The sequence below is a fragment of the Amborella trichopoda genome, chromosome 2 (assembly GCF_054954075.1).
Source record: "Amborella trichopoda isolate Santa Cruz 75 chromosome 2, AtrichopodaSantaCruz75HAP2 v2.0, whole genome shotgun sequence".
Taxonomy (NCBI): domain Eukaryota; kingdom Viridiplantae; phylum Streptophyta; class Magnoliopsida; order Amborellales; family Amborellaceae; genus Amborella; species Amborella trichopoda.
In genome coordinates this window covers 3843980-3871221 of record NC_142337.1, presented here as the reverse complement: position 1 = coordinate 3871221, position 27242 = coordinate 3843980, and the positions used below count along the sequence as shown (strand labels likewise).

The 27242-nt window shown below is 35.5% G+C and overlaps 3 protein-coding genes across 8 annotated transcripts; 1 reads left to right on the top strand and 2 right to left on the bottom strand.

The window, feature by feature from the left end:
• Positions 1-259: 259 nt before the first annotated feature.
• MUR4 (NAD(P)-binding Rossmann-fold superfamily protein) lies at positions 260-10635 on the top strand. 6 transcript variants are annotated; one of them, XM_088857464.1, is made up of 13 exons: positions 260-416; positions 501-576; positions 1775-1838; positions 2941-3119; positions 5668-5792; positions 6486-6599; positions 7126-7233; positions 7344-7435; positions 8443-8584; positions 8733-8827; positions 8975-9104; positions 9693-9837; positions 10042-10635. In XM_088857464.1, the coding sequence occupies exons 4-13, from the start codon at positions 3059-3061 to the stop codon at positions 10281-10283; spliced, it is 1254 nt and encodes a 417-aa protein (XP_088713590.1). In that variant the 5' UTR covers positions 260-416; positions 501-576; positions 1775-1838; positions 2941-3058; the 3' UTR covers positions 10284-10635. The 6 variants fall into 6 exon arrangements, with proteins under 6 accessions (XP_088713590.1, XP_088713589.1, XP_020523892.1 ...); XM_088857463.1 differs by having other exon boundaries at positions 501-646; XM_020668233.2 differs by lacking the exon at positions 501-576.
• A 1839-nt stretch (positions 10636-12474) lies between these two features.
• On the bottom strand, positions 12475-15526 carry LOC18435883 (pentatricopeptide repeat-containing protein At1g26900, mitochondrial). The gene has a single exon (XM_011625741.2). It carries the CDS (start codon positions 15421-15423, stop codon positions 13768-13770), a length of 1656 nt encoding a protein of 551 aa, XP_011624043.2. The 5' UTR covers positions 15424-15526; the 3' UTR covers positions 12475-13767.
• A 7258-nt stretch (positions 15527-22784) lies between these two features.
• LOC148783049 (uncharacterized) lies at positions 22785-26929 on the bottom strand. Its single transcript, XM_088857460.1, has 2 exons — positions 23100-26929; positions 22785-23007 (listed from the first exon to the last, which is right to left on the bottom strand). Exons 1-2 carry the CDS (start codon positions 24817-24819, stop codon positions 22823-22825), a joined length of 1905 nt encoding a protein of 634 aa, XP_088713586.1. The 5' UTR covers positions 24820-26929; the 3' UTR covers positions 22785-22822.
• Between the last annotated feature and the right edge of the window lie 313 nt (positions 26930-27242).

Genomic DNA, 27242 nt, shown 5'->3' with positions numbered 1-27242 from the left:
AGAACTTAACCTAAAGGAATCATTCACCATTTCAAAACCACAACTAAATCAAACCCACAACCAATCTCTCCACCCACCCTTTCTCTCTCTAAAACCTCTCTCTAAACTCCCAAACCTCAACGTCCCCAAAAACACCCACATTTGGAAGACATCAAATCATTTGAAATCAATAAAAGAACGCTTTCCCTTATAAAGCCAGAAAATAAACAAATAAATAAATAAAATTCGTATAAATGGCAGGAAAAAAAAAAAGAGAAAAAAGGACCCTCCCGAGAAACAGGGGAGCGGGCTCATATGAAGAACATGGGAGCAATCACTAAGAAATTAGGGCTTTTTTCCAACCCCTTTTGTCACCAGTCAAATACGAATTCAAGACCTGGTCTTCTCCATTGTAGCCCTTCACTTCCCTTATCCAGGTACTTTCCTCGCCCTCTCAGATCCCTGATCTCAGAAATTAGGGTTTTTTCTCTGATGATTTTTGTGGATCATCATTGGAATAGGGTTCTCGGGGCGCTTTGGTGCGTGATGGCGAGAATTGCGGGTTTTAGAGTTTTTTCGCGTGGTTTGATTGAAAGTGTGAGGACTCTGTTTGTTTAAGTGTCTGCTAGGAAAATTGATGAAGAATGTGCCTTTCAGAGGATTCTAGGTTTCTTTCTGTGGCTTTTGTTTGTTTTTTTGCTGGTTTTATGTAACTGATTCCAAACATTAAGGCTTTTCAAGGGTAATTACCATGCGGATGATCAGAAGTAGGGTTTTCCGGTCAATTATGGGCAGAAATCAGATTTCCAATTTTTCTTCCAAGTCCTTATAGGTTATGGTGAGATTAAGGTTTCTATACTAGTACTCCCTATTGATCATGGCCGTGCTGGGTTTCCTTAGTCTCTAAATTTTTTGAATTTTTACATCTTAATGTTATTGTTTTAATTCCGGATCACACCTCTTTACAATTGTTTTTTTTTTTTTTGAATTATTACTCAATATCGTGTTTCTTATGGGACATATGAGACTTGTTTTATTTCTCTGTACTTTCCGATATTATGGTCCAAATTAGGGTTTTTCTTTGTGAATTCGGCTTTTCCTTTGGTCGTCTCTTAGAACTTCTTACCTGTTGCTTGATTATTAAGTTCATAATTGGATTTTTTTTCTCCTGGTAATTATCATGGATTATGGTTGGAATTGGTTCTTTTTCTCTCTAATGTCAGTTTTAAAACTTTTCCTTTTTGGGATCATTATTAATAGGCGTCAGAGTTTCGGTTTTCTTTGGGTGCATCTCATTGATTCTGCTCAGAAATTTTATTTTCTCCGTATAATCAAAATAACTATTCTCTCCTCCTGCCCCCCTACCCCCACCCCCTCCTGTAGTCGTAACCCTATTATTGATTGGGTTTCTAACTAGCATATTCTCTTCACGGTAGAGTATTAATTTTTTTTTCTTTTTTTGCCCTTTTCTTCTGATTTAATGAAAGGGATTTGACGTTTTGTATACTTTATTATTGGTGGTGCGATCGATAATTGCGGAGATTTAAAAGCTTTATTCTTTCCATTTATTTCTCCACGTTCTCAGAGTCGATATTGAGGAAGATGGCTTTTTCCTTTTTTGTGTTGGGATTTAACGGTTTTTTTTTTTCTGTGTATAAAAATTTTTCATGCTCATTCATCAGAATTAGTTTTTTTTTTTTAATTGAACTGTGTCTTTTTCTTTTGTATTGATCTCTGTGTTACATGTAATCTCCTTTTCTCTTGGTACATACTTTAATTGTTCCATATTTTGCAGATTTTTGTCAATTTTTGGACTGTATCATCTTTCAGAATTTGCAGTGCGAGATTTTTTCTTTCAGGTGCCAAATTATATGCAGTAATAAAAATTGAATCTGGAAGTTGTATAGATGTTTAGATTTATGATTCAGATTCAAAGCTTTTTCGGTAAAGAAATAATAAAATTTGGATAACTTTTGTCCTCGAATTATTTGCAGTAATAAAAATTGAATCTGGAAGTTGTATAGATGTTTAGATTTATAATTCAGGTTCAAAGCGTTCTCTGTAAAGAAATAATAAATTTTGGATGACACTTGTCCTCTATAGAAATCTCTGGATATTTTTTGTTTTCTTGCTCATAGGAAGTGTTTAAGAACTTCAATTTTTTGTACATGTTGCAGAAATGTGTCCTGGACTTGAATTGATTTTGTATTAATTGCTCTGTTTATTTGGAGGCTGTGTTTTTCTCCTCTGCAAAGGTACCCCGGTTGTCTTGTTTTGAAGAAGACGTGCTTCATTACTTTGTTTTCATAACTAGGTTTGGCTTTGTGCAGTGTAATTGAGGCCTTTTTCCTTTGAAGGAATAGATGCGCGACATTTAATCGCCAGTTTTATTGGGGTTCTCCTTTGCAGTCTGGGGCATTTTGGCCTTTGTTTGCTGAATGATCCGACATGTTCTTGAGCATGGTTTTATGTTTCTAGATATTGCCGAATAATGCTTTTTGGCTGGCTTTTTTCCTTTCAAATTTGGTCCGTCCTTTGAGTAGAGGACAAAGTCAATTGCGATAAATTCAACTACATTTAATTGGGTACCCTGATTTGAGGATTATAATTTTCTCATGGAAGCTGGAGAGTTTCATTTTTCACTTCATTCAGACTGTCAACTTTAAATCTGAACATTGAATTGTCTGAGCTTACGTTTCAGTACTGCATCAGCTGCAGGAATTGAATAACGTCATTAAAATAAATGACTTCATTGAATTTTCCGTGTGATGGTGTTGGTTTTCTTAGTCTTTACCCTATGGGGATTTTTTATATTTGGGTATCTATTGGGTGTTTTGCATTGCTATTCCTGGGTTTCTATTCAGGATTTCATGTTTCCATCTGGTTTTAATCAAAGCTTGATCCTTGGCTATTGATATTCATTTTGCTTGTTTTTTGTTCTGTCTGTTTTGTTGTTGGTAGAACTGTTGAGATTTCCTGGCGAATGTTTCGAACCAGTGGTAGCAGAGCTTTGGGATATCACTGTTCAGTGATAACAGAGGGACTTGCCTGATTTTTGTATCTTTCCAAGGAATTTCTCATGCTCCCTTCCGCTAGGAACAGGGCTCAGTCAAGAAGTAGCAGATCCTGGTCCTTTTCAGGTGTGTATGTCGTCTTGTTTGGGGTGATGGAAAAGAAGAATAATCTCTCATACTTTGTTATGTTTGTTGCTAATGGAATTTTATTGGCCAATATCATTGGAGAAGTGGTTTTGTGAGATAGTATTCCAGAGGCCTATCTGTCCACAGTAGTAACTAAAAATTATGGTTATTGGGAAATTATCAACAATGTATTCTGGTGGGATATTGTAAGATTGGTCCCTTGTAAATGAAAAATATGAATATATTTGTGTGAAATGAGTGTTTTTTATGTACAAAGAGATAAATTCTACATATATTCCGTAAATATTTGGAGAATCGTTGTTTCATAGATCACATAGTGTGATATACTGGAACATTTTTTTGCTTTAAGAATGTGGGAAATATTTTGTTTATTCTAGTACATTTCAAAGCCTCTATCAGCTCTTCAATTTGTCGGAATGTTTTTTCTTTTCTTTTTTTTCTTTGGGGTAAATCAATTGGGGAGAAGGCTCCCTTCCCGGTTTTCATTAATAAAAGATAGAAAAAAGGAAAAAGTTTATATAAGGATGCTACCTTATAATGTAGAACTACGGATGCGCCTCAAAAATCCATCCGAAAAGGTAGTTTTAATGTTGAGAAACCCTTTGATTGATCATTTTGACATCGAGATGTATGACTATGAAAAATAAAAAGATTTTAAGTGTCAAAAATAGTGCATTTTACAACATATTATCTACACCGTCCATTTTCAAGATTTTCATATGTTTATAGATCTACTTGATTTTAACCATTTTTGAAATTTAAAATTTTATAATTAGATATAAAAATAGATTTTGAGATAATCCTAATAACATTTTACATCAAAATTATATACCATGATAAAATTTGAAGGTGCACCTTACCTCTACACTTACGGATGCATCCGTATGACAACTGCACCCTAGAAAAAATTAATCGTTCTATTTTACAACCTTGCAATATGGCAACAGAGCCACATCATGAAGTAAAGGAAGGTGAAGGAAGTCTATGGGTTTGGAGCGTCAAATGGTGGCTGCCATGAAAATTATTGAAGAAGTACATCAGCCACCATATTAGCCTCACAGTAGACATATGGACCATGAAAAATTCTCAAGTCTGAACTTACAGCTAGCAGCTATGAAATGGAAAGCCCATGGAGGTTTACAGCTACCTTGTATAACCTGAACAAGTAGGGAATAATCACACTTTCAATTTGTAGAGGGAAACATTCCATTTGAATAGCAAGATCAATACCCTCTGCTAAACCACGAAATTGTGCATAATTATTGGAAGCAATACTAAGGGGAACAGAGAATGCGGCAATAAAATAACCATCATCCCTTCTAATGACACCCCCACAACCCGCTCTATCTGGATTCTGAACAGAAGACCCATCAACATTTAGCTTAAAATGCTGCAGATGTGGAAAAGACCATGCCATTGTTATGGGTAACTTGATCCTTTGCTCCCGCCATGTAAGACGTAAATTCTCAGTAATAGCCATATCTGATTAATTTGTTGGAATGTTGATCTACAGAGTGAAGATTATGCTGATTAATTGTTAATGAGATTTGGTTGTACTTTTTTGGGTCCCTCAGAAAGTTTGCCACTTGCATGAGTCAAATTGCCGTGGCACATCAAGTGTACAAGCCTACGAGACTATATGCCTTCTAATTTGTATTAATTACTTGCTTTTAACAGAACAGCTTGCTTAATTGGCAACAAGATAACGAAAAAAAAGAATCAAATGGTAGCTTTTTTTCCCCCCTTTTTTAAATTTACTAACAGCTGGTTCTATTCATTCCTTTTTTCTTTTCATAAACTTTTGAGAACTTTGTGTCATAATCAATTAGTGTCTATTCTCAGAAGAAAAAAGGCACCTAGTAATAATCAAATTTTTTACGAAGATTCTAGTTAAGAAATAAAAAATGTTCAAAGATGAAATGACTGTCCTAGTGACCTCATGCACGACTACTTATGGTTGTACTTTCTGTTAATATACTAAACCCATGGATTAGATGGGCTTTGATTGTACAACTAACTTTGTGATGTTTTTGTATGCTGAGTTCCTTCTTATTATCATGCATAAGTGGTAGATTTCTTGTGTGTTTACGAAAGCTTCCTGAATTCATTCGGGGGAATAATGCATGACATAGTGTTGGCGGTCAATGCTAGGTGGTTTAGATTGCATAATTCCAATCCTCTGTAATAAGCATAAGTTTGTATTCTGTCCGAAATGGGTCGGATCGCCTTTTTCTTCAACTCTTTGGTGTGCAATTGTGCTGTTTTGCTAATGGTTTTGCCCAAATGCCAATACTGATCCCAAACAACGCTTACCATGTATGGAATCTTAGGCATTCCTATACCAGGCTGGGAGGCTTTTGTTGATGAATGCATTTTCTTATTTCAAGACTGTTACTTGTGACAAAAGGCCTTCAATAAAAAAAAATTGTATGATCAATTACAAAGTCATACTTGTTTTCTGGTGTCATCCTTCTGAATCCTTCTATCTAATTAAGGGCTGTTTCTCTTGGATTCTTGATGGCTGTAGGTATGGATTATGGGGACTCAAGAAGAAAGCCTCATTTTGTGGGTAAAGTTCTTCTAGCTGGTTTTCTGACAGCCCTTTGTATATTCATGCTGAGGCAATCATCTAGTTTTGATGGCACGAATGTGGTAAACTTTCTTGTCCTCGCACTGACATTGTTCTTTTTAAGAATTAAATAGAAATATAATAGAATTTATTTATACGATGTTTCTTATGATAAGCATTCATGAATGACTATAACATAGCATCATGAATGTAAGAAGTTTTGAACCCTTAAACGATTTGATCTCTGAAGTTCTGGAGTAGTTAGATTATGTGGCTTAGGAAATGATTTGGTGATTGGAATTATGCACTTCTATTTTCTCTAACAAATGCCTAAATTTGTGAGGGAAAGAACTGAGTTTTTAAGGATTGTAATAATACTATAGCGCTTATAGCGAATGTCAGTTTTCTTTGTTAATCATGTTTTAATAGATTTATTTTGTTCATAACAATTCCACCTATTTATCCCTATCCATCTTCAAAAAATTGAAACCTGCTGATATTTTTCTTGGACTATTTAATTCACACGCAATTTGCTGTCACAAGTGTGAAACTGGGACCTTCTAATGTGCTTGATATTCTGTGCACAGTCACTCTTATAAAAGAAACATGCACGGCTGCACCTTATAAATATTGGAACTTTCTGTATTTTCATGTCCGTATCAATGTTATGGTGCTTCCATTTAGTTTAAGAATAACAGGTGATTTACTAATAATCCTCTAAATATCTGATGAGTTATTTATTCCTCTTCGTATATTTGTGTTGCTGTGTTTTTCAGTTTTCTCGCCATGAAGATGGTGTAACCCATGTCTTAGTAACCGGTGGTGCTGGTTTTATTGGTTCGCATGCTGCTCTTCGTCTTCTAAAGGACAATTACCGAGTAACCATTGTGGTATGTCACTTTTGACCTCTCTCTTGTTTCTTTTTCTTTTCTTGTTTTTTAATAAATAATAATCGGCTTCAAGGTCTAAAATCCATAGTGCAATTTCCAGCCAAAATAAAATAATGCAAACAACCATACATATGATAAAGTTTTATTTATGAAGATTTTCCTTAACAATCCTGCCATTGGTATGGTAAAATTTCATCGCAGGGATGGGAAATTCTCTCTGACGCCTATTTTTCTGTAATGAACCTGTGGTTAGTGTTATGAGTAATGATCATATAGGACCCTCCCCCACCCATGTGTATAGGACTCCAAAGGATCACCATTAAAGTTGGCACGGATCTCTAGAAAAGTTATCACATGGGTGTGGGACTTGATTTTATTATAGATATGTGCCAAATTTAATGGTGATCTTTTGGGGTCCTACACACATGGGTGGGGGGTCCTATAGGATCATTTCTCTAGTGTTATTGACTAATTAATTCATATTGAAGGCCTTTAATTACCGAGCTGTTTGGCGTTTATTTGACAGGATAATCTTTCCAGGGGAAATCTTGGTGCTGTTATGGTGCTCCAGGAGCAATTTCCAGAACCTGGGAGGCTCCAGTTTATCCTCGCGGATTTGGGAGATGCGAAAGCTGTATCCTTATTTTAGATCACACAGACGCATGTCTACATTGAATACATGTACAGGTTTATTTACTAGTGCATAGGATATTTAGAATTGGATTCTCCTTAACCAGCATGCAGGTAGATAAAATATTTTCCCAAAATGCCTTTGATGCGGTGATGCACTTTGCAGCTGTGGCTTATGTTGGAGAGAGCACACTTGATCCTCTCAAGTACACTCCTTCTAGCCCATATTTCTTCAGTTTGAGATACTTGTGGTCATAATATTTGCTACAGATGCTGATTAGGGATTTCAATAATTATAATCTATTCGTAGGAAGTGGCCATATCCAGTTCATCCTCCGGAACCATATAATGTCCCAGATGTAGAAGGATGATTAGATGCTATCGTGTAAATTTGTGATTTATCTTGAACATTTAAACCATCAAATCTTTGTTTTCTGTTTCTTGCATCTAATCCTCCTGGTAACTGGATATCTTTCTACTTGCCTCCATAGTTACCATTGTTTTGAAAGAGAAGACTCTGGTCTGGACTCATTGGGGTCCTCAGCCTGAGTCAGGCTGGTCATCGTGGCTGAGTCTCATTGAGGCAAAATCTATTGAAAAAAGCACTAGAAGTGATGAAAACTGTCAGACTTGGACAAGTCTTGTGGTTTTGCCATGGGATTTGCCAGGGTCTCCCAAGGGAGTTGGCGAATCCCAACCATTGTTGGTACTCTATCTTAGCAACAATTAGTATAAATTATTTGGAAATAAGTTTCTGCGATCATTTTCTAGTACAGTTGGTTTGATGAGGTCGCTTTGTTTGAAGGTAAAATATTACTGCTTTTTTATTGGATTTAGATGAAAAAGAAATTTGTGGATTGGAGGCAAAGATCTGGGGTCTCTCATAACAAATTTGAAAATACCTTGATACAAACAAAATTGTAGGTAAACCACCTACTACTGCTGGGCTTCCTCCATCTGAAAAGGCTTTTGATCAATTTCTAGGGATCAGTATCACAAGTTTGTTAGGCATAGCTGATATATATAGCGATCACGTATTTTATACTACTGGCTACCGGGCTTTGAATGTTCTCAACCTTTTTGGAGGAACGTAAATAGCAGTTTTTCTTCTGGTGTATGATTTGGATTTTATTTGCTAAATATGTTTATATCCCCTTCCAAAAATATCTAAGTGGATGGTCTGTGATGGGAAAATATTTGACTCGTATTGCAGATATTATCACAATATTACATCCAACACGCTTGTAGTGGTTAAGGCTATGGCAGCACATAATGTGAAAACACTAATTTATTCCAGCACATGTGCAACTTATGGGGAGCCAGAGAAAATGCCTATTACAGAAGAAACTCCTCAGGTAACATGCATAAAATTTGTGCTTCTGTTATTTATGCCATGCAGTTTCTCTTAGTTTTTATCGTTCCATACCATATTGTTTTATACATGTCTATAGCTTAATGAAGCTGCATTCTCTCACTGTTAATGTATCTTGGTATGCAAAGCAGGTTCCCATCAATCCATATGGAAAAGCCAAGAAGATGGCGGAGGATATCATATTGGATTTCTCTAAGACATCAGACATGGCTGTTATGATATTGAGGTTTGTATTCTTTAGTTCAGTGACTTCTGATTAGCAACCATTTTTAAAAAAATTACATCTTTCTTCAATTTGACACTTTTTCCAGAATTCTCATGGATCATTTAAATTATGGATGGTATCTTTTTTCATCCTTTTTCATGTAATCAGATATTTCAATGTCATTGGATCGGATCCAGAGGGGAGGTTAGGGGAAGCCCCAAGACCAGAACTTCGAGAGCATGGCCGGATCTCGGGTGCGTGCTTTGATGCCGCTCTTCGAATTATTCCTGGACTGAAGGTATTTGCGAGTCCTTTTTCTTGTGGGACAGTGTAACAAAGTAAAATCCTTGTCCATTGAGGCAATGGCTGTCCAATGAAATGATAGATAGTGATAGAGGGAGAGAGTGGGGCCACCACAACAAGACAGGATATCCCCCCCCCTGCCCATCACCCAAGTGCTAGTAGCTCTCTCTCATAACACACACACGTTTTTAACTCTCTCTCTCTCACTTATGATTTCATTAGACAATCTTGATGCGGAAGGGTTATGGTTTTCAATTGTCCATTTGGCTCTGGGATACTTCCGTTCAGTTAACAATTTGAAGCTGGTTAACTGGAGTTGGGTTTTATTTCAAGTTAATCAGATTTTTTTTTTCCTTTTTTACAAGTAGTGGTCTTTGTTCATGGGTTAGTGGAACTGCCATTTATTTTGTTTTCTTTAGGTTCTTTGTTTACTGGTAAATGTAGTTTATTTATTGCAAAGAAATGCATCTTTCTTTCTTTTTAGATATCAAAGTTTTCATGGGCATCATCGGAAGGAGCTCACGAGTTATTTTGTTGTTAAATTGTGTGTAGTTAGCTGCTGACTTGGCTGAGTACCTTGCAGGTTAGAGGATCGGATTATCAGACAGCTGATGGTACTTGTATAAGAGACTATATCGATGTTACAGACCTTGTAGATGCTCATGTGAAAGCCCTAGGCAAGGCAAAACCAGGGAAAGTTGGAATTTACAATGTAGGCACCGGGAAAGGTAGCCAACAATTGCTCTCTCTCTCTCTCTCTCTTTCCCCACTTTGGGCATGAGCCTTGGTGTGTGTGAACTCATTCAGTTTCTATTCCACTAGAGAATTTTAGAGGCCTGATTGAAGCTTCTCCATCTGCCCTAGAAGCATGAAACCTTCAATCTGAAGACGCTTATTTGTTAATAGCCTTGGTTTTCTGTAATCTCTAACAGGAAGATCAGTGAAGGAGTTTGTTGAAGCATGCAAGAAAGCTACAAGTATGGACATAAATGTAGACTATTTGGAGCGAAGACCTGGGGACTATGCTGAGGTCTATAGTGATCCATCAAAGATCAACAATGAGCTCAACTGGACTGCTCGTTACACAGATCTCGAGGAGAGTTTAAGGGTTGCGTGGGCATGGCAGAAGGCTCACCTCAATGGGTATGGTTCACCGACCGTTGTGGACTCCTGAATTGGAAAATGGAGCATAAAGAGGCTGACAGGGACGGGGGATTTTAGTTATGTTTGATACTTGATTTGATTTGGGTCATTATGAGAGAGAGAGGGGAATTTGGTTCATGGCTGACAATTAAATGTGGGGAGAGGAGGATTTGAGGCATGAATGGGATGATGATATTAGTGTAGGAAAAGGAGCTCTGATTTCCGTGGTGATTGAGTAGGATGGAGGCTTTGTTGAGCCACAGGAGGAGATCTATTTGAAATTTTGATGTATTTAATAGTTAGGGACTAGGCATCAGGGTATTTGTTAATTTTTATGGGACCATGGAATCTCAATAAAAGCATTTGGCAGTATTTCATGAAAAGAGGCTTTTTGAGACTCTCTCTCTCTCACTCACTAAATTTAGAATTCTAATTTCTTCTTCATTTAACATCAGTGAAGATCTGAACAATCCTTTGAAAGAAACAATAGAAGGCACATTTAGGGTTCAAACCAGTGCTTTAAATTCGAATCAGGTTTTGGATGCCCCCTCCATTGTACTGTTTCTGATTGGTGGATGGGTAACACTTTCCCCCAGAACCAATGAAAAATGATTCAAAAATTAAATAATAAACTAAATTTAAAATAAAATAAAATAAAAACTAAAATCAGAGAAAGTATGGGGGGTTTGGATCTCAGATTGCCTCCTTGCTGAATCGAGTGCAGGTTGGAGATTCCTGATACGGATCATCAGGTTTTTTAAAACCTGCCCCAAATTTTAGTATCTCATTAATCATGGCTGAATATAGAACATTCGTTTTTCTTTTTTAATTTTTTGGCCAGGAAGATACTTTGACCTATTAGCACTTCCTAAACTAGCAGTATTCATAAAAGATATTTTTTTTGCTGATTGAAGTGCAACATGCTTGCTGTAGAACCTTACGATATGGTTTGTCATATCACTGTATTACCCATATTTATCTTACAAGTATTGAAGAGTGATAGGGAATTCCTCATCACCAGTTTTAAAATACTCAAAATCCTTGAAGTTGCACCCAAAATAAACGAAGTTGACCTAATTTAAAAACGAATTGTACACAATTGGACTATTTATTTTTGATACAAGGTGATTACAATTACTTATAACTATCTGATGTGAAATTTGGTAGCTTGGGTGTCATAAAGTTTAATTTTTTTTTTTTGAAGTTTGAATTTGGTCTATGGAATAAATTCAGCCATTCAATTTTCCATGCAATGGTCAAGATTAATTGTAACCACTTTGTATCAAAGGTAAAAAGTCTCATTCTATCCTTTTTTTTTTTTTTTTAATTGGCAATTTTAAAATTAAATGGGAGTCCAAACATATGAGACTCCAAAATAGAAGGGGTCCATATCTTCCAAACATTTTAGATTTTTATCACAAAAATTATAACTACGCCCTCAAAGCAATCTTAGCTTTACTCTTTCGATTTTGGATCCCCTTTTGATCATGACCCATGTGCTCTTGGAACAAGTATATAGCATGTGGTAGTGGGACACCCCAGAGCAGTGTGAAACAATGTTTTAAAAGTTAGATTAGTCAGGTGAATCGGCCATCCGGATTGGTGGTGCGACCAATTTTCCCGGGTGAGAATCGGCCTATATATATATATATATATATATATATATATATCACAAAAAATAAAAATTGAAAGATGTTGGAACCAAACAATCCAATGGGTCTGGATTACTAGGTTCCATGACAGAGCAAGTTTATATATCACAAAAAATAAAAATTGAAAGATGTTGGAACCAAACAATCCAATGGGTCTGGATTACTAGGTTCCATGACAGAGCAAGTCAAGTGGATTGATTCCAAATTCCGACCAAGAACTGGGTTGGTTACCACCAATTCACATTCTAGATTAGGTAATTCTGATCTAAATTGTCGGTTTCTAAAAACCTGGTTTTAAAACTCAGATCTAGTGTTTTAGAACTTGGATGATCCAGATTGGGAACTGGCCGAGAGCGAACTGGTTCTGGGAAGGTATTGGTCCCAGCCTAGTTTACCCCTTAAAAACCCTATTTCATTTTTGTTTCTTTTTTTTTAAGCTCATTTAATATTTTTTTAGACCCCCCAAATCCACACCTCATAAACCTCTATTTTAGATTTCATTTTACTTTAAAATATTTAATATTTTTCTATAGCACCAACCCAAACCAATCATGATCAATAAGTCAACGGTTCGAGATGAACATGGTGATCCATTTCAACGACTCACCAACCCAGATCAATGATCCAACCAATTCTCCTGGGCAAGAATCAATCAATTCACAAATAAAAATATGGAAAATGATATAGCAAATAAAAATTTAGGAAAAAAATGAAATATAAAAACTAGGCCATCGAGCCAATCTGGATCACACAATTCCCTGACAAAACTGGCTGGTTATATGGACTAATTCCCAGTTCCGATCATGAACATGATCATTCAACACCAGTACCCGATTCTGATCCGATGATGGATGCATAGATTTGATTGCGCGCGTTATGGGGCATTCCCCTACTTGATTTCTGAAAAATGCCATGCAGCCAAGACCCACCCACAGTCTGCAGTTTTGCTCTTAAAATTAAGGAAAGTGAACACAGTGGAAAGTGGTCCTCCAAGTACCTTAAAGCGGCAATAATGTGGTAAATGTAGGACCACAATAAGCAGTAATAATGTGTATGGAATACTTTCGCCATTAACAAACCAATCGAAGTCTCTCATGTAGGATTGCTTCCTTGTTTTCAGTGGTTAAATTGTGATTCAATCCAAAGATCATAGAGCCCAAGCCCTTATAACCTGACAACTAAGCTGGGAGGTCCAAAAACCCCCTGCTAAACTAACCCACAAACATAATCCCCATTAATTCATGTACTCTTCAAGTGATTTCCTGAACCATCAAGAAGAGTTATTACCAAATGAGGCCCCTCCTCTTCCAAAAAACCCTAAAATGGAGCCTTCCCAAACCAACCTTCATCTCACATCTGTTCTAGTCAACCCTTACATATAGCAACAGAGCTCCAATCACCTTCTTCATCCTCTTCCTCGAAACAATGTTCAAAATCTCGAACTTAGTGGCCAACTTGGACATCACAAAAAACTGCCGGATTCACAAAGTTAAACAATTTAACTCCGAAAAACTTGGATCACTTTTTCATATTTTTGTAAATTTGTTATCTATACAAAGTATCTACTGTAGGATTTGAATCCATCTTGTTGCCAAGTCGAACCACATTCCTTGAACTTCGCAAAATGTTATTTTTATGTCAAACAACAAGAACATGATATGTAACCAAAAACTTGTTTTTGGGCACACCCTAAGTTTTTCCTCAATAAGAATCACTTCTTTATCCATCTCTTCCAAATCAAGCCCTTAAATCACAGTAGGGCTCCAACCACACTCCTCCTCGCCCTTCTCTTTCAATCAAACCCCTGAATCACAATATAGCTCCACCTAGTTCTCCTCATCTCTTTCTCCTGTAATCAACCCCTCAATTCACAATAGAGCTCCACCCAACTTCCTTCACCCCCTTCTCTTCCACTGAAGATCTCACCCTCTCCACCTCACTCCATTGCCCCTTTGATGCATACAAACTTGACACAAGTATCGCATCACCTGGATGCCTTTGAGGTTCTACTTTCAACACCTTTTCCCTGACTAACTCCCCCAATTCAACATTCCCATGAATCCTGCAGCCATTTAGCAAGGCCCTCAATGTGGCCCCATCATACTCCATTGGCATGCTTTCTACCATTTCTCTTGCTTCTTCCAAAAGTCCTGCACGCCCAAGAAGATCAACCATACATCCATAATGCTCAATCCCTGGCTTCAAGCCATGTTCACAAACCATAGATTTAAAGTACATCTTTCCTTCCTCTACCAATCCTCCATGGCTACAAGCAGTCAAGACCGCCAAATATGTGACCTCGTTAGGCTTCACACCGAGCTCCACCATGAAAGAGAAGAGCTCGAGAGCTTCCTCTTTCCTCCCATGAACCCCGAGACCCATAATTAGAGCACTATAAGCCCTCACGTCTTTCTCTTTCATCCCACTGAAAACTTCAATCGCCTTATCCACACACCCACACTTTATGTACATATTTATGAGTCCTGTGCCAAGAACTGCATCTATATGAAGCTCTTCCTTTTTTATATAGTCATGAATCAGCTCGCCTTTAGTTAGAACTCCCAATGAAGTACAAGCCTCAAGCACACATACCATGGTCACATTATTTGCTCTAAATCCTTCGGCTAGCATTTGATGAAACAATGCTATTGAGTCATTATACAGACCAGCCTTAACATAACCACTTATAATACTATTCCAAGAGACCACATCTCGTTCTATAAATTCGTCAAAGACCTTCTTTGCTGAATCTAGAAACCCACACTTTCCATACATTTCTAAAAGAGCTGAACCCACTTTCAAATTCAAACAAATCCCACTCTTAAAACACCATGAATGAGCAGATTTGCCGCCATTAAGAGACTTCAAATCTCTAAAACCAGAGAGTAGGATCACCATTGTCAAAAAACACACCATTTCTTTGCTCATAGACATCTCTCTAAACACAGAGAGTGCCTCTTCAAAGCGAGAAGCCTTGACATAACCACCCAACAAAGAGTTCCAAGAGATAGCATCTCGCAAAATCATTTCATTGAACACTTGATGTGCATCATCGACTCTCTTACCAGCAGCATACATGTGAATGAGTGCATTTATCGGGTTTATAAAATTACCAAAACCAGTTTTGAAGAGAAGCCCATGGATGCACTGGCCTGTTTCTAAATTGGCCTTTTTGGCACAAGACTTCAGGATGCATATGATTGTGAATTGGTCTAGTAAGATCCCTTGAGCGCGCATTGAATTGAAGAGAGAGAGGGATTTCTCTGGTGTTTCGGAGACAGAAATCCCTCTGAGCATTGTGTTCCACATAAAGAGGTTCGGGTTTCGGATGCAAGAGAAAATGGAGAAGGCTTGATCAATGGCCGAGAGAGCATATGAGGCCAAAAGCTTGCTCAGAGGAAATGGGTCCTGGTCCATGGCGCTTTTTAGCATGTGGGCGTGGATTTTAGAGAGATGGGAGAGATGGTGGCTAGATTTTAACAGAGACAAAAAGTGGTGGTATTCTTTTGGTGGTGGCATGGTCAAGGTACACCAGTTGGAGACGAGAAATCGATTTTGAATTTGAATTTGAACTATTAACCGTTACACTCCGCGGCTTTTATATTCCACCTCTTCCTTTTGAAAGGGCAAATATCCTTTCCGTATCAAATGGTCATATCAATGGCCGAAAGTTAGTCTCATATTTTATTTTTTATTATTGCTCTTTATATAAATGATATATTTATCTGAATTTTGAAGTGTAGTTGTATTTTTATAAAGAGAAATATTCCTATAAGACCCGCCTCACTCATATGTACTCACTCATATGTACAGGATCTCAAAAGATCACATTAAATTTGGTAACTTTTTTAGATACTCGTTTTAAATTTAATGATGATTATTTAGGGTCCTACACATGGATGGAGAGGGTTTTATAGGATCATTACTCTCTTATAAATACAAATAAAAATAATTAAAATACATTATATTTATTGCAGTCAATTTTTTTAATTCAAAATATTTTGTGTTATTTTTATTTAATCTTATTTATAAAATTGAAGTTAAAACCAAATTTTTTTATTAATATTGTTTTTAAATAAAAAATTAAATTTAAAAATAAGATTTATTAGTGACCCTTGGATGAAAATGTTGAATCTGAACCATTAAAATGTGCTTGTGCACCTTTTAATTCAATTTCCTCTTTGTAGTTAATTGGTTCACCGGGTTGGACCAAATTTTTAATTGTAATGGATGATAGCGGTCGTGATTCAACGTTAAAAATGAAATGAGATGTATAAAGTAAGACCGAGGTGATTTTCGATCAGGATAGTCGATTGAGGGAATCAGTTAGACCGTTGATTGAGTGAATCAGTTAGACCGAATCAGTTGCATGTTGGTACGCGTCCCAACTCAATTTCACCGTAAAACCTCCTCATATATAATTATTTTTAAGTTTATTTAATATCTTTTAAGCTCTTTCTATCGTACTTTATAAAACCCAATTTAATTTTGATTTAATTTTATTTATTTAAATATTTCTCTCAATCCCATGATCTGATACGAATATATGGGTGAATGACCTACCCCAAAGACCCTAGTTTTGAAACACTAATGAGACTTGCTATAGAAAGCGGCAATCATCCTTAATTGTAGGACGTGAAATCCAATGGTTGATAGTTTATCATTGACTTTGCCCTAAGTCAAAATATTGTTTCTTGAACTTTGTGTGGGAAACTATTTCAGCCCCATTTTACGAAGGAAAAATATCCCATCCACATGATGGAGACCGGTGAAGGTTGCATAAGCACTTTTTCAATGGTTGAGATATCTAGTAGCAAAAAATAAATTTTAGTATTTTATCTTTTATTTTGATTTTCATTCCAAAAGATATTTCTTTAAATTTTGGGATGTAGGTTCATATTTTACTAATTTAAAATAAAAATGAGTTAAATACCCTTAAATTTATTTTGATCAATATTTTTTTTTTAAGCATTTTTATTATTTTTATTTAATTCGACTTATACAAATAAAACTCAAACTCGAATTTCATATTAATATCATTTTCAAATTAAAAATTAAAAACAAAATTTGTTTTGACGTTTGAATGAAGCTGTTCAATCTAACCCTTAGCACCTTTTACAATTACCATCCACAATTATCCTTTGTAAATACCACTGTAGCCATTGAAATATTCCATGTTTTTGTTTCACGAGGTACTCGCATCTCTGTCTCATCTCTATGAGGTGGAGGAACCATGTGAGGTTTAAGAAATTATTTTGGTAGGTTAATAATTCTACTAAAATAAGGAAACATCACCTCAAAATTTATGGAAAATTGTGGTGTTGGTAGCAGGAAAATCTTTAAATCAATCATCTTGACCTTGACCATTGTGAATGTAAAAAAACATTAGGATTTCAAACTATGAATATAGTATATATTATTACACATTATTTAAACTCTCCATTTTCAAAGTGTTCATAGATCCGCAAGATGTGTTTCTAAATATGATTTCGATCATCTCAATCAATAAAAAGTAGAGGCAGCAAATTCACCTCGCAAATTTAGAAGGGTATTTATAGCTGTAGGAATATTCTTTTTAGCAACATATAGTGGTTAATTGGCAATGGAGAAAACACATTCTGTTGGTTTAACAATTGGCTTGGTGACGCACGTCACTCATCTACTTATCCTGACTTTTTCGCTAGAGTTGTTCAACCAAATACAAAAGTTTCGGAGCTGATTTCTCCTTCTCCCTCCAATAGTACGATTTGGAATATTGGCTGCCTCTACAATAGATTACTGGATATGGTCATTTCGTAGCTTCACAATCTGCTCCTTGACCTTAAACAAGTTTATATTTCTCCAAATTCCGAAGACTCAATCATTTGAGAATCCAAAAATTATGGGCTTTTTCTGTCAAATCAGTCTATAATCTTTTTTTTATGGATCAGGTCTATAATATTGATATCACATTGGGTTTTTTTTGGAAATGGCTTGTTCCAATTGAAATTCAAGCTTTCTTTTGTGTTGCATGTCAAGGGAAATGTTTAATGGTGGAGAACCTGCAAAAGAGGGGTAAAATTATTTGTAACATATGTTTGATGCGTAAAAATGATTAAGAATCTGATACTCATCTTTTCCTTCATTGTCTTTTTGCTTCTAGCGTATGGTACTGGGATTTCTCTTTATTGGGTTTTTTCCCTCACGATACCTTTGAACCTCATTAGCATTATTAACTATCTTACTGCCATTGAATTGCCAAAAACAGGAATTGTGATTTGGAAAATTATCAGAAGTGCTATCTTATGGCATATTTGGTCAAAGCGTAATAGGAGAACATTTGATGGGATGTCACATAGTATTGAAGTGGTAAAAGATCGTATCTTACAATCTCTATAGAATTGGTTCACCTCCATGCCTGAAGGACGGGGTGCTCTGTGGAGTGACATTTATGTCAATCTGAAATATTTAGCTACTTCTTTTACTTTCTCTAGTTGTCCCCATAGAACTTGGATGACACCTCTTAATGACTCAAACTTAATTTTGTTGGTAGTTCCTTTGGAAATCTAATGCCTGCAGGTGTTGATGAGCTTCTTTACAACACCAGATCAGTTCTTTTCTCTTTCTCAAGTCCCTACAGGTCTACAACTGCCAATCATGTTGAAATGGTTGCTCTCCTTCAAGGCCTTCAAATTATTATCGAAATAGGTTTCAATAGAGATATTATAATTGAAGGGGATTCCCTTAATGTTATCAGGTAGTATAGAAGAGAGCAAAGGATCTCTTGGTCCTTATTTACCCTCTGGTTAAAAATTCAAGATCTTTGTGCTCTACCTAATTTGAGGATTAGCTTCGGCCACACCCTGCGTGAAGCCAATGATGTTGCTGGTGGCCTTGCTAAACTTGGTGTTTCTCTTCCCTTATTACAAGTTTCTAACGATTTGATCCAATCCTTGTAATCTCATGCTTTTGAAGCATCTTTTGAATAAAACCTCCTAACATGATAAAAAAAGATTTGTATCATTTATTGAGTTACAAATTTCATAATCAATAGTGGAAATTGATTTCAAAGCCACCATAAAAATTTCTCAAAGTGTTTTCCAGACGAGATTTTGAGGTGTCAGATTACTTATTTTATAGGGCCTAGGCCTTGTACAAAGTTCAAACCTTGAGGGTTTGAAATCAAATCTTTTTACTATGATTTTGGACCAAGACCAAATATCGTGTAAATGACTTGAGATCTTTAAGGTCCAAAGTCATTTCTACAAGTCTTGACTCGGAACTTGAAAGCCCGAAGTCACCACTTTTTCAAAGTTTTATCAACTATGTGGCTTCAGTATTGTCTTCTCACTTCAAAATGAAACATTCGAAATAGGGTAATTTTAAAAAAAGTTAAATAAAAGAAAAGAGTATAAACATTAAAAATATTAATTAAAGAGAATTTTTATAATAACAGTATTTTAGCAGGTGTAAACATAAAGTTTACAGAGAAACTACAAGAGTTTTTTTGTTTTTTTGTTTTTTATGGGTAATTTGGTGGGGATGACGAGGCCCTATTTATTTTTTAAAATCCTTAATAATTTTTTAATGTATTAAGTGATAATAGAAGCTAGATTTTTAGCTGGGCATAAATACTGTTATCACCTCAACCTCAACCTCAACCCCAACCCCAACCCATTCTCAAAATTAAAAAAGTTTGACGGCTAACTCTTGGAGTGACATGAACCTCCCTCACTTCACTTCCGTTGGACACACTAAAGGACCTACAATGAGATGCATGCTGGTAAATTACAAGAATACTCTTGAGCTATTAGAAAAGTACGATATGATCCATATGGTAATATTGACCACTGTGATCTGTGGGCTTATCACCATCAATCAATGGGTTGGATGATGATTAAGAGATAATAAGGCTGCAATGTTCATTCAGAAATTGTATAGTGGGACCACTTCATCCAACACAGTCAACAGCGTTTGACAGATGTGATAACGATTCGGTCATGTCATGACCACATAGATCAAATAATATGAGAACTATTTTCTACACATTTTAAAGTGAAGAGAAATTCATCAAAATACCCATAAGAAGCATTCTCTGTCTTTGTAACTATTCCAACTCAAGATCATGTATATTTTTTGGGAAAGTATAGATTGAGTCCATTTACTTTTAGTAAAAGGTAAAACATTAATCTTGATCATTGGATGTGAAATTGGGTGGCATTGTTCAAGCTCAAACTTCAAAAGAAATTTTTTTAAACTTTGTGACATATCCAAGCTATCAAACTTCACATCGGATGGTTGTAAGTAATTGTGACTGCCTTGTATCACAAGTAAATATTCTTAAGATATACATCCCATTTTTTTTAATTCCAGCACTTTGAAATTGAAACAAAACTATGCGTAGGGTGTTAAATTAATCATCCCTAAAATCAAGCACTTGTAAATTTCTTTGGGTGGGGTTTTAGTATGTTAGTTAAACTCAACTTATTTTATTGTATATGCGTCCAAAATTAATATTTAAAATGAATTTTAGGTCCAAAACTCGACATGCCAATAATCTCAACCTTCCCAATAATAATTCTAAAAAAGATAAGCCTTAAAATTAGTTTATTTTAATTTTTTTTGGAATATTCATTTTAGTTAAGGAAATTTATTAAATGTACTAAAGAGATGAACTATTTAACATTTTGCCGGTTTTTTTATTTCCTCATCATCATCATCATAACATTTTTACAACTATTTGGGGTTGGCTACACAAATTCTAATTTGTCATTCCGCTCTATCAAGGGCCATACCCTCAGTGAACTCATAAGTCATCATATCGAGAAATCAAAATTAATGAAATTTTTTTTTTTTTAGATTGCTTGTATTATTTTGAGATGACCTCCACGGGATCTAATCGCAGTGGTGATACAAGTTGAAAACATGACTATAACCCGAATCTTTTGGATAAAATTGCATAATATGCATTTTTATTAAAATGATAAAAAAATGGGCATAAACCGATTTAAGAAACATCTTGCTAGTATCAAGGGGATGTTGCCCCAAGTAAAAAAGCTCCTAATGCCATTAAAGAGGGGCTAAAAAAATTTATGAGTCTTGTAAAAATGAAAAAAAAATGAGAGATATGCATCCATACATATATGAGATCTTGGGTTTGGGTTAATTATGATGATGATGATAGTGATCAGGATGGGGAGGGGTGTCAAGAGGTAGAACAATAATAACATATTAGGGGGAAGAGAAAGGGAGTTGTACTTGCTTATGAGAGTGGGGGCCTAAGAGGCCTCGGGTTAGAGGGCCTATGAATTATTTTTTACCCCTGCTTGACTCTGAGGTTATAGGAGAAAAAACAAACCACAAAATAGACTCAAGAAGGAAGAGAGAGAGAGAGCTGCAAAATATTTTACTAAATGATTTTATGAGACAAGCATTCCTTTCAATACTGCTCGTCTAAACAGTTTCTACACCTTGGTATAAGCAATTGGCCAATTTGAGCTTGGTATGAAACTCCCAACCCCATATGAGCTTTCAGAACCTCTTTTGAAAAAGGAGGTGAGCATCATGAAAGATATTGTTGATGTTCAGAAGGATGCTTGGGCTTAGTATGGAGTTTCTGTTGTGACCAATGGTTTAAAAAACGGATCGGTGACCCAGATCGGGCTCCCAAAAAATCGATCCGGATCGGCGAATCGGCGATCCGGATCGGGAATCGAGTGAATCGGTCAAAATAAAGCTTCAAAAAAATCCGAAAAAATTATTAAAATTCATTATAAATATTGTTTTTTATGAATTCAATAAGAAATGAGGGTACTCCATTAAGAATTTTCATGTTTTTGAATGAATATGCGAATATTGATATGTTCTTTCCCTGCATGAACCGCCATTCAGCATTTAATTTACATCACACAAAAGGATAAACATAGAATTATCATGGAATAAGTATATCAACATACATGGACTACAATAAAGCATAAAATTAGTAACATACGATCTAAAAATAAAATGATAGACGACGCTGTTGTTCTTCTTGGTCACGCTGGTGCCATTGATTGAATTCATTTGACAATTCATTGATTCGATCTAAAAACGAATCATCGATATTAGCGGGCGTCTGACTATTCCCAAATCTCTGAGTGTTAGTGTTTTGTTGTGTTCCCAATCCAAAATCCCCGAAGCTTGTCCATCCTTCATGCTCACCTGCACTATCGTGCTCATCCCTACACTGTTGCTGTTGGGACTCGATATGTGAATAATATGGCTGGGATAGGGTGGCCTCAGAATCATCATCTCTCTCATTTTCTCTTAGACCCCCTTCCCACTCTCCCTCATTAGGTGCAATATCACCGACATATTGTGGATACATTGGCTGACTGCTTCCTCTTTCATGCTGCTCATCACTTTCTTCATCACCGATAGCCTCAAGGAACGCTCTCTTGTGCAACACTGGCTCCTCCTCTTCTACTACTCTGCTGTGTCTGTGACAAATATTGTGTCTAAGTCTATCGGCCCATAGTCTTCAAGCTTCCTTCTTATTTGTCGCTCTCTGAGGATTAAATTATAATGAACGTAGACTAGTTTATAAAGCTTCTCTGAAGCGAGTCGATTCCTCCTAGTAGTGTGCAACCATTGGAACGTACTCCAGTTGCACTCACAACCAGTAGTAGAACATGTCTGGGAAAGCACCTTGATTGCTATCCTCTTTAGGTGAGGTGCATCAGTACCATATATCTCCCACCATTCAGCTGGATTAAAATGTAAAAAGCATTGTAAGGGCAAGAACAATTCATAAGATTAAATATATGAATAAACAAATTATTAGCGAGGGGATAACCTGGATCCATCATAGTTCAAGAATTTCTGGCAAGTCTAGTTCCGAAGGATCCTATAGCATCCCTATACATAGCAAGCTAAAACAAATATATTACGTTTTAGTGCATTATTCCTCACAAATATAACAACTCAATGAAGTTCTTACCCAAACATTAAATAATACTTCTTGTATTGCTGCTACTTGGTTTCGATGGCTTTTCTCCAACCTTGCAATAATGTATCTGACCCCTTCCATAATCTTGTGGGGTTGTTCAGGTGTCAAATAGAAAAATTTTGGGTTGAAGTAGTAACCTAAAAAATATATAGGTAGAAAAATGTCATTTACAATTTCATAAAAAAATGATTTAAACTGAAACATTGTAATGATATAAATATATATTTACCAGCATAATGAATTGGACGTCCAAATTTGGTGTTCCACCTCTTTTCTATAATCTCGATCACTTTGCTAGCAAAATTACACTTCTCCCCAATAGCTGATTTCGCCCTCTCAATACCTTCATAAAGGATACCCATGGTAGCTTTCTTGTCAGCATCCACCATTCTTAACACCGTGACCAAAGGGGCAGTGGCCTCTACAACACTGGAACATCGAGACCAGAACAGCCTGATTATGTTGTCCACTTTTATACCGGTACTGGACTTCGAGAGGCGGTCATTTAACCACTCTTCACAAGTAAACAATCTCTTTAATGCACCTTCAGATTGTCGAATGGAGTCCACAGCTAAGTAATCAGTCGCAAAGCGGATTATGACAGGCCTGATTATCTCTTTTTTCTTAGAGTGTTCTCTAAACATAAATAATATTTTAGAGTGGTTGTATATAAATCTCGACACCAACCTTGCTTCATCTAGAGTCTCCTTCACAATTTCAATCTCACCGATTTCCTCTAACATAAGATCGATGCTGGTTGCAGCACACGGGGTCCATACTAGATGCTTCCTCTTATCCATCAACTTGCTGCCCGCAGAAACACATGCACGCGCATTGTCTGTAATAAACTGGACTACATGCTTATCTCCCACCTCCGCCACTATCTGATCATGTAGTCGTACGTAGAAGTTTGCATCCTTCTTCGTCCCTGATACGTCTTTGCTAGACAAAAAAGCTGTACCTTTTGAGGAATAGGCCAAGAAGTTTAAAAACTCCTTTTTGCTAACTTTATTCAACCAACCATCACTCATGAGAGTAATTCCTGTCCTTGGCCAACTCTGTTTATATTCTTCAATCCACTTTTTAACTTCCTCTACCTCTTCATCTAATATTGGCCCACTGAGCTCATATGCCGTCGGGGGTTTTACCCCGGGCCCGACTCTCTGGATTGCACTAATCATAGGTGAAAAATATGGGCTAGTGGCTGCATCAAAGGGAATCCCTTTATCGTAGAACCATTTACCAACATATCTCCCTAACATGTTTCTTGTACCTTTAACCATGCCTTTTAGGGTCATCTGTTGTGACTTAGGCTTTGAGAGAAATGGGTCTTTACGACCATGACCTGCAATACTAGCACTCCTAGGTAACTTAGAAACAATTTCTTCAACAACTGATTCTCCTTGATACATATTGCCACCAACCCCTCCATACATATTTGAGCTGGGCCCGCCATACATGCTCGAGCTGGGCCCGCCATGCATATCTGAACTAGGCCCACCATTCATATCGGAGCTAAGCCCACCATGCATGTCTGAGCTAGACCCACCGGGCATTCTAAACCCACGTTCCCTCTGTTCATGTAAACTCAATCTTGTGGCCATGTCCAGCTCATTGTTATATTGCTCTTCTAGGTCATAATTATATTGCTCTTCTGTATCATTCTTGCTTGATGGTGTATATAAACTAGCTATCTCCTCATTCATCCTATGTTTGGCAATTTTTTTACCTTTGCTAGCATTAATAATTGCCACCATCTCTTTTTTTACATTACTAGGGACACTAGTGCATGCAGAAACTTCTCCCTTAACCCCTGCGAAGTGTTGCTTGAACCTATGTACCCCACTACTTATCACTCTTTGACAGTAATTACAAATAATTTTGTCTTTCTTGTTGGGATCAAGTCTGACCCCATGTTGCCATGCAGGGTCTTCTGTAGATCTTGACATGATTCAACTGTTTTAAGATGTAAAAAGTTTAAATTAACTTGACAGTTCAAAAAGAAAAATAATCACCATGTGTAGTGATAATATGTTGCGGTAGTTCATGTAGTCATATTCGTTGTTATTTGTTATTGCAAAATACCTTTTTTGACAATAATATTTTCGTACATATCAATTACAAACATTTAGAATAATACAAAATGCAAGCTCCAAACATGGCTACAACTCAATTATCAAGAACATACATTTTTTGCATTAAAAAATTAATAATAAAAACAATTCTTCAAAGAGCCGGCTAACATCAGTCATTCCAACAAAAAAATCCATGAACAACAAATAAAAAAAATACATTTTTGTATTAAAAATATAATAACATGCATTTTTTTGCATACATCAACATACAATTTTTTCAACAAAAACTTTAACAATAAAATTTTAAAATATGGTTTAATACCTCATGATAATTAAAACCTTGTCACGATTTTCACATCTTTTCGGAAAATCATCATTTTTCAAAAAATTCGATCATGGAAAAAAAAAAAAAAAAATTACAGCAAACTCAAACAATAAAAATTAAAAATTGGGTTTAATACATCATGATAATCAAAACTTTATCACGATTTTCACATCTTTTCGGAAAATCATCATTTTTCAAAAAATTCGATCATGGATAAAAAGAAATTTTAAAAAAAAGTACAGCAAATTTTCAAAAAATTCGATCATGGATTAAAAAAAAAAATTAACAAATTTTCAAAAAGTTCGATCATGGATTAAAAAAAAAAAATCACAAATTTTCTAAAAATTCGATCGTGGATTACAAAAAAAAATTCGATCATGGATTAAAAAAAAAAATCACAAATTTTCAAAAAATTCAATCATGGATTACAAAAAATTCGATCATGGATTACAAAAAATTCGATCATGGATTACAAAAAATTCGATCATGGATTACAAAAAATTCGATCATGGATTACAAAAAATTCGATCATGGATTACATAAAATTCGATCATGGATTACATAAAATACGATCATGGATTACAAAAAAAAAAAAAACATAAAAAAACAAAAAATTCGATCGTGGATTACAAGAACAGAAAAAAACAATTCGATCATGGATTACAAAAAATTCAATCATGGGTTACAAAAAAAAAAAACAAAACAAAAAATTCGATCATGGATTACAAGTAAAAAAACAAACATTTCGATCATGGATTACAAAAAAGTCGATCATGGATTACAGAAAATTCTATCATGGACTACAAAAAATTCGATCATGGATTACATAAAATTCGATCATGGATTACAAAAACAAAAAAACAAAAAAAAACAAAAAATCGATCGTGGATTACAAAAAAAGAAAAAAACAATTACATCATGGATAACAAAAAATTCAATCATGGATTACAAAAAACTCTATCATGGGTTACATAAAAAACAAAAAACAAAAAATTCGATCATGGATTACAAAAAAAAACAAACATTTCGATCATGGATTACAAAACATTCGATCATGGATTACAAAAAATTCTATCATGGGTTACAAAAATAAAAAATAAAAAATAAAATTCGATCATGGATTACAAGAAAAAAAAACAAACATTTCGATCATGGATTACAAAAAATTCGATCATGGATTACAAAAAATTCTATCATGGGTTACAAAAAAAAAAAAAAAAATTTATGTTCTTCACAGAGTCGTTTTACATAAGCGATTTTAACTCAAAAATTCACCTCTAAGTATAAATTACATCCAATTGAGTATATTTTCTAATAAACAACAATATAAGGAATCAAAACCCTAAATTTTTAACACATTATTTCTAATATATCATAAAAACAAAATCAAAAGGCGGAAAAAAAAAAAAAAAAAACAGCGGAATTTTGGTTCCGCAGACATCTCAGTGTTCATCTCAAATTTCTTGCTGTAATTGACCAGATTACGTAAAATTGAAAATTTTAAATCATACTAGACACAATAAAGATTAAAAACCCTAATTATTGAACTCATTATGTTCAAAATATGCCGTGAAATAAATCAAATGGCGGAAAAAAAAAAAAACCCAAACTTCTTACCTGATTTTGTGAACCGAAGCTTTCAATTTCCAAAAAGTTCAGTTTTTCTCAACGATTATCACAAATTAGTAACAAAAGGTTTTGATTCACAGCTTTAAGATCAAAATGCCTACAAATTTTGAAAGATTCATGCCCTATTTGGCATGAAACTTTCAGAAAAGGCGGAAACCCTAAACACCAAATTTTTCGTAATCCAAAAACAACAAATTTTTCCACCATTTAATCCTTGAAAAAGCTGAAAAAAGCTGTTTACAGCCTGCTAATCAGATCACATGCCAAAAAAAACAAGAAAAATGATCAAAAAATGACAAATTTCAAAGAATCCCGTGAAGAACAATGTGCAACCCGTGTTCTT